Here is an 11,883-nt window from a genome sequence, read left to right on the forward strand (position 1 = left end):
AGCTAGGGGAGACCAATAACGAAGAGAGATAATTAGTTCACAAAAATTAGGAAACGTTTCAATCGTCCGGTGGCGCCCGCTCTTTTTCTCTCGCACACATGCACACACACTTTGCGTTTGTGGGTCGCACGCGCACCACGCACGTTCTTATCCCTGTACCACTCATCCACACAATTCACGCACATCCTTACCGCTTTCTTCAACTTGCTTTCTTTTCCCCAAGAGCGCTCGTCCTCTTGCCTCGCCTCCTCACCTCTTGCTAGCGCCGCCGCATCCAAGCTCCGATGAGCCCCACCACCGGCGAATCCCCTCTGCTACTTTTCTACCTCCTTGGCAAGCCTTTCCCCTTTTCCCCTCCTTCTCCACCATTGACGCCAAGGGCCATTCACAACTGCATCTTCGCACGGGCCACGTGCTGCAACCATGCACCTAACATGCTGGCACTGCCATGCCCAGATGCTAGAACTGCATCTGGCAATTCCCGCGACCATGAGTAGTGTCCGAGCTTCCATGGTAACCACACGGGAACAGCAGTGCTGCAACCGTGGAGTGGGGATACTAGATCCATGGTGCAGACGTTGGAACCATGGGCGGGAGATGCTGGAATCCGCAACTCCCGATGGTGACCACGCCGACGTTTGCTGCAACCACGGTGGCAAAATGCTGGAATCATGGCGAGGGGATGCTGGAACCGGTTGGAACTCGGTGCTACAACGAGGTGGCGATTTTTGGTGCAATGAGTTTTTTGCTAGAACCGGCGTCAATGGTGCTACAAACGGCCATGGATTTTGCTGCGACCGACCATGGCGGCCACGGGTGACATTTTTGTCGGAGCTTGAAGACCAGAAGCGGGACCGTGGGGGTGCCGCAAGCTAGAAGCGTCCACGGCGGGAGCTACAACCGGAAACGACGTATGCTGCAACCTAGGGCGACACCGGAGTTGAAGACCAAGACCCCGCCGGTGACAAAGAGCTAGAACCGGTCGCACATTTTTCTACAACTATAAGCAACGGCCTACCGTGGTCGCTGACGGTGTCCTGGACTAGGGGGTACTCACCACGTCGTCTCCCGACCAGCTGGATCGGGCCGACGACCCCCATGGCGGTTCACTATTGGGCCAGTTCGGACAACCCATACCGCATACAAGAAGAATTCCACAAGACTTGGCGCCCAAGCCAAGGACTCTCCTAAAACCCTAGGCCTCCGGTGTGTTATATAAACCGATGCCAGGCTAGTCAATAGACAATCTCATATTCATTACTACAATCTCGTGGTAGATACATGTACTATGTACTACACCCATATGAATACAATCAAAAGCAGCATGTAAGGTATTATCTCTTTGAGAGAGCCCGAAGCTGGGTAAAACCCCGTGTCCATGTTACCATCGCTCCAAGACGCCTAACTTAGGACCCCTACTACGAGATACACCGGATATTGAACCGACATTGGTGCTCTCGTTGAGAGCCTGCTGGGTGATCGTCGTGGATCGATGGGATGATCAGGTGATATCTTTTCAATTAGATATGTTCCTCGTATATTAATTCCCTGGTAAATTATCTTCGGTTGGACTGTGTTATTCGCATGTGTATTCTAGATCGACGCAGTAAGACCCGAAGGCAAATATTAAGATTAGCAGTGTGCGCCTGTCCGAAGACACTTCGTCCAAATCAATTCCATGTATACATATACTGGGTATACGACGGCGTAACACAGCAACCCAACTGGCTGGAGCACGTGTACAGACGACAAAAGGCACAGCCAAAGCCCTAACGAAATCAGGGGTGCGGGGCGCGTGGCGCGGCAAATTTGACAATTTTGACCTCGGGACGAAATCATTTCATAGAATGAACTGAGTGCGAAACTATTTCACTCCCCTGACCCTTTTGTGTAGCGCCCGCCACGTCGGCGCCACACCCTACAGTGCAGCGCCTAGCGCGGCGGCGTTGCACTCCTGTCCACCGTGGCAGCCCCTGGGCCCGCACCTAGCAGTGCAGCGCCTCCGAGCTAGGCGCCACACATGGAATGTGCAGCGCCTAGACGCTGGGCGCCACACATGGAATGTGCAGCGCCTAGCGGCTAGGCGCTACACTGTGACTTATCCAGCCACTTTGCTGGCCCCCCTCCCCCACCCCCCCACACCACACACTCTCCCACTCCCTCCCCGAGCTTTGGCCCCTCTCCCACTCTCTCCCCCTCTCAAATCCTCTCCCAAATCTTGCAAATTTGAAGAATTTGTCCGTGGATTTCGAAGTCAAACCCTCCCTCAAGGTAATATTCTCCGATCCCCTTGTTTTGATCCAAGTAAAGTTCTCCCATTGCTCATTTGTTGCTAGTTTGGGGAAACCCTAGTTTTGTTTGGATCTAGAGATTTGCATGGAGATGTGAGATGTTTGTTTGCCAATTTCTATGATTAGGCTTTGTTAGTATGCTAGGGTTATTCTTATGGGTGTTCTTATGTTGGTGCTAGAGTTAGGTTTAGGGCTAGGGTTATGGTAATGGTTAGGGTTAGGGTTAAGGTTAGGGTTAGGGTTGTTGTTTGATATATATATATATATATATATATATATATATATATATTAGGGTTTGTATTCCGTGTTTATCCTTGGATTAGTACTCATGGAAGCAATGTTACCTTGTGTTCTTTGAATGCTTATAGGGATGGGAAGAACATGTGTGTTTGTTCATCATGGGGACAAAGACGCCTTTTTGAAAGGCAATATAGAACCGGACCCGGATGAGCTTGACATGGTGTTTGATAGTAGTCCTAGCTATGCGGAGCTCTTGCAACAAGTTAGGAAAGATTTGAATTGGATGGACCCTAGTGATATCATTGAGTTGGAGGGAAGGCATAATGTTGGTTTTGGAATGCACATCCGTTGGAAGACAATGCGTGTCAACTCGGAGCAACGTTGGGATGCATACAAGGAGATGGTGACCGAATCACTAGACAAGGCTCTTGAGTTATTTGCAACGAAGAAGGTTGATTCAAGTTTGCATTTGGACTTGAACCGGAACCCCTCCCCTTTGGTTGCTAGTAGCCCCCCACCCTTGAAGCGAGATGAAATTGTTGAACCTCTTTTGACCCAAGAAGTGAGGCCAACATTGAGCCCGTTTACAAACAACCAAGATGAAGCTTTGCAAGAGGACAATGATGAGTATGCGGACGATGACAATGAAGTTGATCTCCATGACAACAATGTGGGTGATCTCGACAAATATCATTTGGAAGAGACAATGGACCATTCCATCCCTTTTTCCCGTGCATATGCATCGGACTCGGATGACGATGGCCCCGATGAACAAGTTGATGCGGAGGGGTTCACGGTGAAGGAGGCCGAAGCTTTCGAGAAGGTATTTGGTCGGGATCATCGGACTACATTGTTCAAGGATGTTAGTCTCGCGGATGAAGCCGTGGTAGATGGTGGCCAATGTGTACCTCTTGGGGTTAGGCCAAGCTCTCACCGTGATTTGGTAGACGACAAGAACCGGATTGCTAAAGGTTCTAAGTTCGACACCTTGTTGGAATTGAAGATGTAGCTCGACAACTACTCGGTTACGCATTATCGGCCACACAAGGTGGTGAACTCGGACGTCAATGTGCGCTACACGGTTGCATGTGCATGTGAAGATGAAATATGTCCGTGGATTGTGCGTGCAAGACCATGGAAAGGAGGTCCAACTTGGCATGTAGTGAGTTGTGTGCCAACTCACATGTGCCAAGGCAAAAGGGTGGATGGCAAGATTGTGTCCCAAGACCACAAACAACTCACGCCCGAGTTCATCGCTTACAGGCTCTCCAACTCAATATCCACACTTCCAACAATGAGTGTCCAACATGTCATTGATCTTGTGAAAGCCATATTTCATTACAAGGTGAAATACGGCAAGGCATGGAAGGCGAAGCAAGCCGCATTTAAGATGTTGTATGGTACATGGGAGGAAGCATACAACCGAATCCCTAGGTTGTTGTTAGCCATGGCCGCGACAAACCCGGGCATGGTTCATGTGGTCGAGCCTCATGGGCACCAAACAACGGTTCATGAAGGAAGGAAAGTCAGAGTATTTGGCTATGCTTTTTGGGCGTTCGAGCAATGTGTGAGGGCTTTCGAACATTGTAGGCCGGTCATCGCAATTGATGGCACGTTCTTGACCGGACAATATAAGGGCACCTTGTTGGTTGCGATAGCAAGTGATGCCAATAACCGGGTGTTGCCATTGGCATTTGCTTTGGTTGAGGTGGAAAACAATGACAACTGGGAGTGGTTTCTGCATCTTTTGAGGACGAAGGTGTTACCCGCTCAAAGGGAAATTTGTGTGATATCGGATCGGAATCAAGGAATTCTTAACGCGGTGGAGATTGACATTCCCGGGCATGCTCCGTTGCACCATCGATGGTGCATGAGGCACTTTTGTTCAAACTTCTATAGGGCATGTGGCCTTAAGGAGTTGGCCGATGATCTTCAAGATTGTTGTCTCGCTTTCTCCGATAAGCGCTTCGCCACTTTGTACAACAAATTGCTCGCACACAAAAAACTTGATCCCGGGGGTCAAGACTTTCTCAATAGGCACATTCAATACCGGAACAAGTGGGCACGTGCTTTTGATGAAGATGGCCGGAGATACGGTCAAATGACAAGCAATATGGCCGAATGCTTCAATAGGGTGCTCAAAGGTGCACGTGGATTACCCGTGACGACAATAGTTCAATACACATTTGACAAGACGAATGCGTACTTTGTAAAGTACTCGATGGAAACCGATGCACAGATAGCGGGTGAGAACCCACAAAAGTACAAGTACAAGTTCCCACCCAAAGTTGATGAATGGTTGGTATTTCAATCACGGAAGGCGGACTCAGAAGAAGCTATATTATATGACAACGAAGAGTGGAAGTACGAAGTGAAAGAGCCAGGAGGAACCACAAACGATGGCCGGCAACATAGAGGTCGGGCTTTCAAGGTGTCGTTAACACAATGTGATTGCACTTGCGGGAGGTCATTGTTGCTTCATCTCTCATGCTCACACTTCTATACCGCCGGTCGCGTTAGGAATGTGGACATCAATCACCCACGCACCGTGAGGGAGTCGGAGTTCTCAATCATGACGGTCAAGAAAACATGGGCTCCCCGATTTCACCCATACTTTGACCAATCACAATGGCCGGAGTATCATGGAGTTCAACTATGGCCGGATCCGGAGTTGAATGTTGTTAAACGGGGTAGACGTAAGAGAAAGCGTCTTAGAGGCGACATGGACGGATGGGGCCATGGTGGCCGCCGCGAAGCGGGCAACGACCAATTCGAAGAGCCTCGTGAGAGCTCCCGTTGTGGGGAGTGCAAAGGTCATGGCCACAACAAAAGAAAATGTACGAAACCAAGGAAAAGGTCCAAGAAAAATGATGCAAGCACAAGCCAACAAGGAGCTACACAAGGGAGCCAACCAAGTGGTAGCCAACCTAGTGGTAGCCAACAAGTGCCAAGCCAACCAAGTGGTAGCCAACCTAGTGGTAGCCAACAAGTGCTAAGGCAACCAAGTGGTAGCCAACAAGTGCCAAGCCAACCAAGTGTTAGCCAAAGAGGATCTAGGCAACAAAGAGGTCGGCAACTAGGACTTACAAGAGGACGTGGTGGTGGTCTAGGCCGTGGTGGTGGTAGAGCTCGTCGTGGTGGTAATGGCCGTGGTGATGGTCTAGGCCTTGGTGATGGTCTTGGCCTTGGTGGTGGACTTGGCCGTGGTGATGGACAAGGGCAAGTTCGTTATAGAGGAATGTTTGGATACCTAGATGGACCATTTCCGTATGTTCCTCACTAACTAGAATGTATCATATGTTCTTGTTTCTCATATGTTCTTCTTTTTCATATGTGCTTCCATTTGTTCTTATTGTCCTTACTAACCATTATGTTTCACTCATTGTAGGTATGGCGGCTTCCCAACCCAACAAACCAACGATGAAGGAGGATGGCGAAGATGAGATGGCGGGATGGTGGGAGAAGGCTGCGAAGAAGCTTAGAGAGGAGGATGCAGCCAAGCTAAAGAAGAAGAAGGAAGAGGAGCTTGAGAAGGAGAGGAAGGCAAAACAGAGAGCGTCAAATGCGATGCGCGCTAGGGAGCAAGCGTTGGTGAGGAAGTGTGAGGAGGCATAGAAGAAGCGTCAAAAGGATTTTGAAGAAAGAACCATGAAGCTTTGGGCAATTGCAGCTGAAAAAGAAGAGAGGGACAATCAGATATTCATGGAGAGGGTGGTTAACGAGGCTCACCTCATAAGAAAAAAGGAGGAGGAAGAGGAAGAAGAGAGGAAGAAGAAGAAGGGAAAGGGGCCTTGCTCTACGCAATAGAGCTATGTCATCCTCTTCGATTTGGTTGTGAACTACTATGTGTCATGAACTACTATGTCTCCTCCTCGATTTGGTTGTGAACTACTATGTCTCCTCCTCGATTTGGTTGTAAGAACTACTATGTGTCGTGAACTACTATGTCTCCTCCTCGATTTGGTTGTAAGAACTACTATGTGTCGTGAAGTACTATGTGTTATGAACTACTATGTGTCGTGAAGTACTTCATGCATATGTTCTCTTCACAGTTGTTTGCTTGCTACGTATCAATCCTACTTCACATCTACTTACTATGTTTGCATATGCTAAAAAATTCACTAAGTCCAAGTGCAACGCCTAACACGCGGGCGTTGCACTGTACAGTGTGGCGCCTCCAAGCTAGGCGCTGCATAGGTCTGTAGCTATCCAGATAGCAACAGAAGGTATGGCAAGTTACAGACATGTGTGGCGCCTAGCTCGGAGGCGCCACACTGTACAGTGCAGCACCCAGATGCCAGGCGTTGCACTGTAGAGTGTGACGCCTCCAGGTTAGGCGCTGCACAAGTCTGTAGCTATCCAGAGAGCAACAGAAGGTAGGCCTCCAGTTTGGGGCAAAAATTTCGCTAAGTGTTTGTGCAGCACCTAGCCCTTGGGCGCCACACTGTACAGTGCAACGCCTAGCTGCAAGGCGCTGCACTGTAGAGTGTGGCGCCTCCAATCTAGGCGCTGCACAAGTCTGTAGCTATCCAGAGAGCAACATAAGGTAGGCCTCCAGTTTGGGCTAAAAAATTCGCTAAGTGTTTATACAGCGCCTAGCCTTTGGGCGCCACACTGTACCGTGCAACGCCTAGCGGCTAGGCGCTGCACTGTACAGTGTGGCGCCCCCACTTGCAAAAAACCATGTGAGATAGTTGTTGAACGCGATCGGGCAGTGCTCACAAAGCTGGGCTCGTTTTCCAGCCCTTGCTTGCTCCACACTAAGAGCGAACTGCACGACATACTTCCTGTGATGGTTGGCCCAATCCTTGATCTTCCGCTGCTTTTTCCTATCCAACCTGCAAGTTAGAAACAAAATATTAGTATCATCGAAACCGTCGAGAAGCTGCTAAGTGCTCAAGGTTAATTATATCTTACGCGTGTAGCAACTTGTCCGTGTCCTCCCATTCCGGCGGGTGTGGCTGGAACAAACCAAACTGGCGGAACACCCGATGTGGCAGGTGAAGCTCAACCGCCCAGTTGCATATCAGTGGGCACCGCATATGCCAGAGATCCCTATCCCTAGTGCACATCGGATTCAGCCTGAACTCCATAGAGTTACCAAAACTCTCTCCTTTTTCATACGGCTCCCATTCCACCTGCAAAATGGAATTGAATGCAAAATTGATATCGAGTTACGATACAAGCATGATAATCACTTATGCAATGTCGGTTCACCTGCTCAGACGTGATCGCGTCCAGCTCGCTCTTGTACAACTTGTACATGACCGAGGGATCATCCGTCGTCTCATTTAACACATCCCACTTGGGGAGCCATAGTGGGTCGTCTTTGTCGTCCCAATCCTCGTACTTCACGGTCTTCGGTCGTCCAACCGGCAAACGCTCCCAGCTCCATATGGAAAGTGCGAGCAGACAACCACCAATACCTCCAGTGTGCCTACAACAGGCTTCGTCCAACTGCACATAAAAAGAGAACATGGTCAAATTTGCCGCAAGAGCGCATTGATAATGTATCAATGAAGTGAAAAGGAAACAACTTCATACCTGTCGATACAAGTAAGCCAGTGTCGCCGAACCCCAACTCCATTTGCTATCGAAGACGGTCAACGCCTTCAGCCACATCCATGGAGCATTCTTGCCTATGCCATCAGCAAACATAATCCTGGATATCACGTACCACATGTAGACACGAGCATATGTCTTCACCATGTCCTCATTAGCATCCTCAGGGCAAGTACTGAAGTTCGATGATATCCACGTGAAAGTAGCGCCGACTGCGACTCTTTCCTTCTTCTTGTCTTCTGCTTCTGGTTCCCGAGGCTCCGGAGGAACCATACCTATAAGGGCATGCATCTGTGCGCGCCACCCATCAGAATCGGTGTTCATACATAAAGGATTCCCATCGATAAGAAAACCGGTGATCATAGCAATATCCTGGAGCGTCACGGTCATCTCCCCGGTCCAAAGATGAAAAGTGTGTGTCTCCGGCCTCCAATGATCAATAAGCGCGGTGAGTGCTGCAGCATTGTTGGGTGGCGTCGACCGGCGGACCAACTGAATGAAAGGGAGAAGTCCTGCCTCCCTTACATACGGTGTGTACCACTCATCATAGCGCATCCATCCAAGGGTGACCCCGTGAGACCGAAGCTTCAGAGGTGCAAGCTCCTACAAACAAACAAATCATAACATTACATATTGGGCATTTGTGTTTGAAAAAAATACGAAATTCATAACACCGGCCACTTTCAGTATTACCCGCTGCTCCACCGACATAGCGTACGACCGGTGTTGTTTGTCCCCATGATCATCGAGAAGCCAAACATCCTAACAATTTCAACAAAGCATTCTTGTCAACACGATTATCTTTTCAATTCAAAAAAACTAAAGTAGGCCTATTAGATGCAAGATTCAAAGCATATGTATCCAAAGCATTCTTCTCAATACGAGTATAATTTCAGTACAAATAAACTAAACTAGGCCTACTTCATACAAATAACTTTTCCATAGAAATAACATGTCAATCTATGTATCCAACCATATCTTTTCAATAAAATAAAATAAACTAGGGTTCCACAAATCAGACAAACAAGGATTGTAATACATGCAAAATTCTAATACATGTAAGATTCAAATCTAATCAAATCAAACAAAAATTTCCCAAATCTTCAAAATACCATATTTTGTATGGATAGAAAGAAGGAGATCAGAGGAGAGTACCTTCTAGGATGGATTGGTGAAGAAATGCACGGACCAAATCGTCGGATCTGAATGATTTGGGAGAGGGGATTGAGAGGGGGAGAGGAGGAAGCCGCTGGCGCACCTGTTCTGTAACTCCTCCTGGAACGAATGGGTGGGGTGGGGGGGAGGGGGAGCGGGCGGCTGGCATCTAAGTCACAGTGCAGCGCCTAAGGGCTAGGCGCTGCACATTACATGTGTGGCGCCTACCTCGTAGGCGCTGCACTGCTGGGTGGTCAGGGGAGTGAAATAGTTTCACGGGCAATTCATTCTGTGAATTGATTTCGTCCTGAGGTCAAAATTGTCAAATTTGCCGCGGGGCGCAGGGAAGGCCCACACGGCATTGTTCCCTGATTCCAAAAATAATCCCACGTTGATGGGATGGCAACTCTTCCTCTCGTGAAGGGGCAGCGCTAGGCGCCGGCGCACCGGCCCAACCTTTCGGCCGGTCGCCCCCAGCCATCTGATTGCTCTTTGTGGAACCGTTCGATGCAGCCTAGATCCATCTCCTTCCTCTCCCTCCACACCGCTTGGTCAACGCATGGCGCTCCTCTTTCTCTCCCACTCACCTCCACCCATCTCACACCAGCACGCCTAGCTCCCGTCGTCGGTTACAGCACCGTCGCGTGCCCCGCAGCCTCTCGCCGCGCGGCTGTCGAGGATTGAAATACGGATGCGATGGGGGCTTGATCTTCTGCTCATTGCGATTGCAGCTCTAACCCCTGGTTCCGGTGCGTGGTGCCATGATTGCAGTACTTCCGACAACCATCCACATCTGGTTTGCGTCGCCGGCTTCCCCCACCGGTGGTCAGCAAAAAAGAACAAAACTCAGTAACAAACATAGTTCCAACAAAACACATCGCAGGTTCCAGCAAAAATCATGCCTTCGTCGCCAGTGGTTCGCAAACAAACATCTAGACAATCCAGCAAAAACTTACCTGTTGTAGCAAAAAAAGATTACTGTTCCAGCAAAAACAGAAACTGGTTCCAACAAAAATCACTCAGCAGGAGACTCTCAGTGATTCGATTGTAGCAGAACCAAAAAGAATGTAGCAAAAAAGATTGCTAGTTCGAGCGAAAATAAGCACTGGTTCCAACAAATAAACTCAACAACCAGACTCTAGTGGTTCGACTGTAGCAAACAAAAAAGCTAGTTCCAGCAAAATCAATTGCCGGTTCCAGCAAAAAAGCCACCCTATTGAGGATCTGCAGTAAAATCTGTTGCCAGTTCCAGCAAAAAAAATACCAGGTTCCAGCAAAACGAAACATCGGATGCAGCAAAAAAACAACTAAATACGGAGAATTTGTGTGGTCGATTTGTACCAAAAAAGATGGCTACTTCCAGCAAAACAAAACATTGGATACAGTAGAAACAACTAAACAGGGAGAACTCGTGTGGTTGATTTGTAGCAAAAAAGATAGCTACTTCCAGCAAAATCAAACACTGGTTCTAGCAATTACCGATGCTGGTTCCAGCAAAATGGCTGGCCGGTTGTAGCAGAGGCTGTCATGGGTTCCAGCACGAAAATCGCCGCAGCCGTCGTCCATCTTCACGGCACAGACCACCTCGTCGGTCGTAGTAGTAGGGGCCGCTGGTTGCAGCAAACCACCCCGCCGTCGTCGTATCAGGTTGCAAAGTGGAAACACCAAGTTGTCGATGTAGCTTTGGCGCCGCGCCTCTGCGCTCGCCGAGAGTCGTGCTCCCGCACCTCCGTGGCTTCATGTGTGCAGCCCCGGACCGCCAGCTCGCCACACACATCTTCCATCGCCGGCAAGCTATTGATTGAAGGTAGGCCAGGGGGAGAGAGGTGCACGGGATGAATGGTGGGCATGAAGGGATAAGCAAGAAAAGTGAGTGGTGCGTGAGGGGATAAGGAAGAGGAAGCGTATGGGGATAAGGAAGAGGGAGCATGTGGGGCCGAGAGGGTGAGGCCACACGTGGGCCGCATGATCGCTTTTGATCGAACGAAGCGTACGCGACCGGGAAACGTTTCCCCTCGTGAAGATTGCTTCATCTAAGTAGTACTACTAGTTTAATACTAGTCGGTGCACAGATTACATGGCGTGCATTATTTGGTCTGACCTAAATTACTAGTTGATGCACTTTCTTTTTGTTAAGATCGGCCGTTTCATGGATTGGCCAGTCCAGACACCGTTATGATTAGTCCTGGCCATCTCAGGGCCGGCCCTGTCGGCCCACCCAGGCCCGGCCCTAAAATCCAGGGCCTATGCCCGATGGGTTTGCCCATGGGCCGGGCTTGGGCCTGAGTTTTGAGCCCACCAGCAGGGCCTGGACGGGCTTGGGCTTGGCATATTGGCATTTTAAGGAAGAGGCCCGGCCCACGGCCCTAAGCCTAAGGGCTTTTCAGGGCTTTTTACCAGATGGGTCGGGCTTGGGCTTGAAAAGTAGGCCCGATGGTAGGGCCTAGGAGGGCCTGTGCCTTAGTTTTCTGCCGTGGGCTTTTTCAGGCCCGGCCCAGCCCATGGCCAGATATAGTTATGATCATCTCGTCTGCCATCAGTCTGGGCATCATCGGATAAATCCTCAGGTGTTATTCTTCCTAATAATTATATATAATACAAATTATTTGTACCATTATTTGTTCGATTTGTGCTG

At 49.3% G+C, this 11,883-nt stretch overlaps 1 protein-coding gene across 4 annotated transcripts; it reads right to left on the reverse strand.

The window, feature by feature from the left end:
* Positions 1-7,073: 7,073 nt before the first annotated feature.
* On the reverse strand, positions 7,074-11,274 carry LOC109745429 (serine/threonine-protein phosphatase 7 long form homolog). Of its 4 annotated transcripts, XM_020304547.4 has the most exons (7): positions 10,728-11,127; positions 9,249-10,058; positions 8,787-8,855; positions 8,076-8,696; positions 7,749-7,988; positions 7,449-7,669; positions 7,074-7,369 (listed from the first exon to the last, which is right to left on the reverse strand). In XM_020304547.4, the coding sequence occupies exons 3-7, from the start codon at positions 8,802-8,804 to the stop codon at positions 7,162-7,164; spliced, it is 1,308 nt and encodes a 435-aa protein (XP_020160136.1). In that variant the 5' UTR covers positions 8,805-8,855; positions 9,249-10,058; positions 10,728-11,127; the 3' UTR covers positions 7,074-7,161. The 4 variants fall into 4 exon arrangements, with proteins under 4 accessions (XP_020160136.1, XP_073365150.1, XP_020160134.1 ...); XM_073509049.1 differs by having other exon boundaries at positions 9,249-11,274; XM_020304545.4 differs by lacking the exon at positions 9,249-10,058 and having other exon boundaries at positions 10,728-11,128.
* Positions 11,275-11,883: the final 609 nt, after the last annotated feature.

This window comes from Aegilops tauschii, chromosome 2 (genome assembly GCF_002575655.3).
Source record: "Aegilops tauschii subsp. strangulata cultivar AL8/78 chromosome 2, Aet v6.0, whole genome shotgun sequence".
Taxonomy (NCBI): domain Eukaryota; kingdom Viridiplantae; phylum Streptophyta; class Magnoliopsida; order Poales; family Poaceae; genus Aegilops; species Aegilops tauschii.

Bases quoted from the DNA above. Each gene is read 5' to 3' on its own strand.
- LOC109745429 (XM_020304545.4), bottom strand. From the start codon at position 10,814: ATGGACGACGGCTGCGGCGATTTTCGTGCTGGAACCCATGACAGCCTC. The intron at 8,856-10,727 runs GTAATTGCTAGA...TGAAATTGTTAG, and splicing joins TTTTGCTGGAACCAGCATCG to GATGTTTGGCTTCTCGATGA. The intron at 8,697-8,786 runs GTAATACTGAAA...GTTTGTTTGTAG, and splicing joins CTATGTCGGTGGAGCAGCGG to GAGCTTGCACCTCTGAAGCT.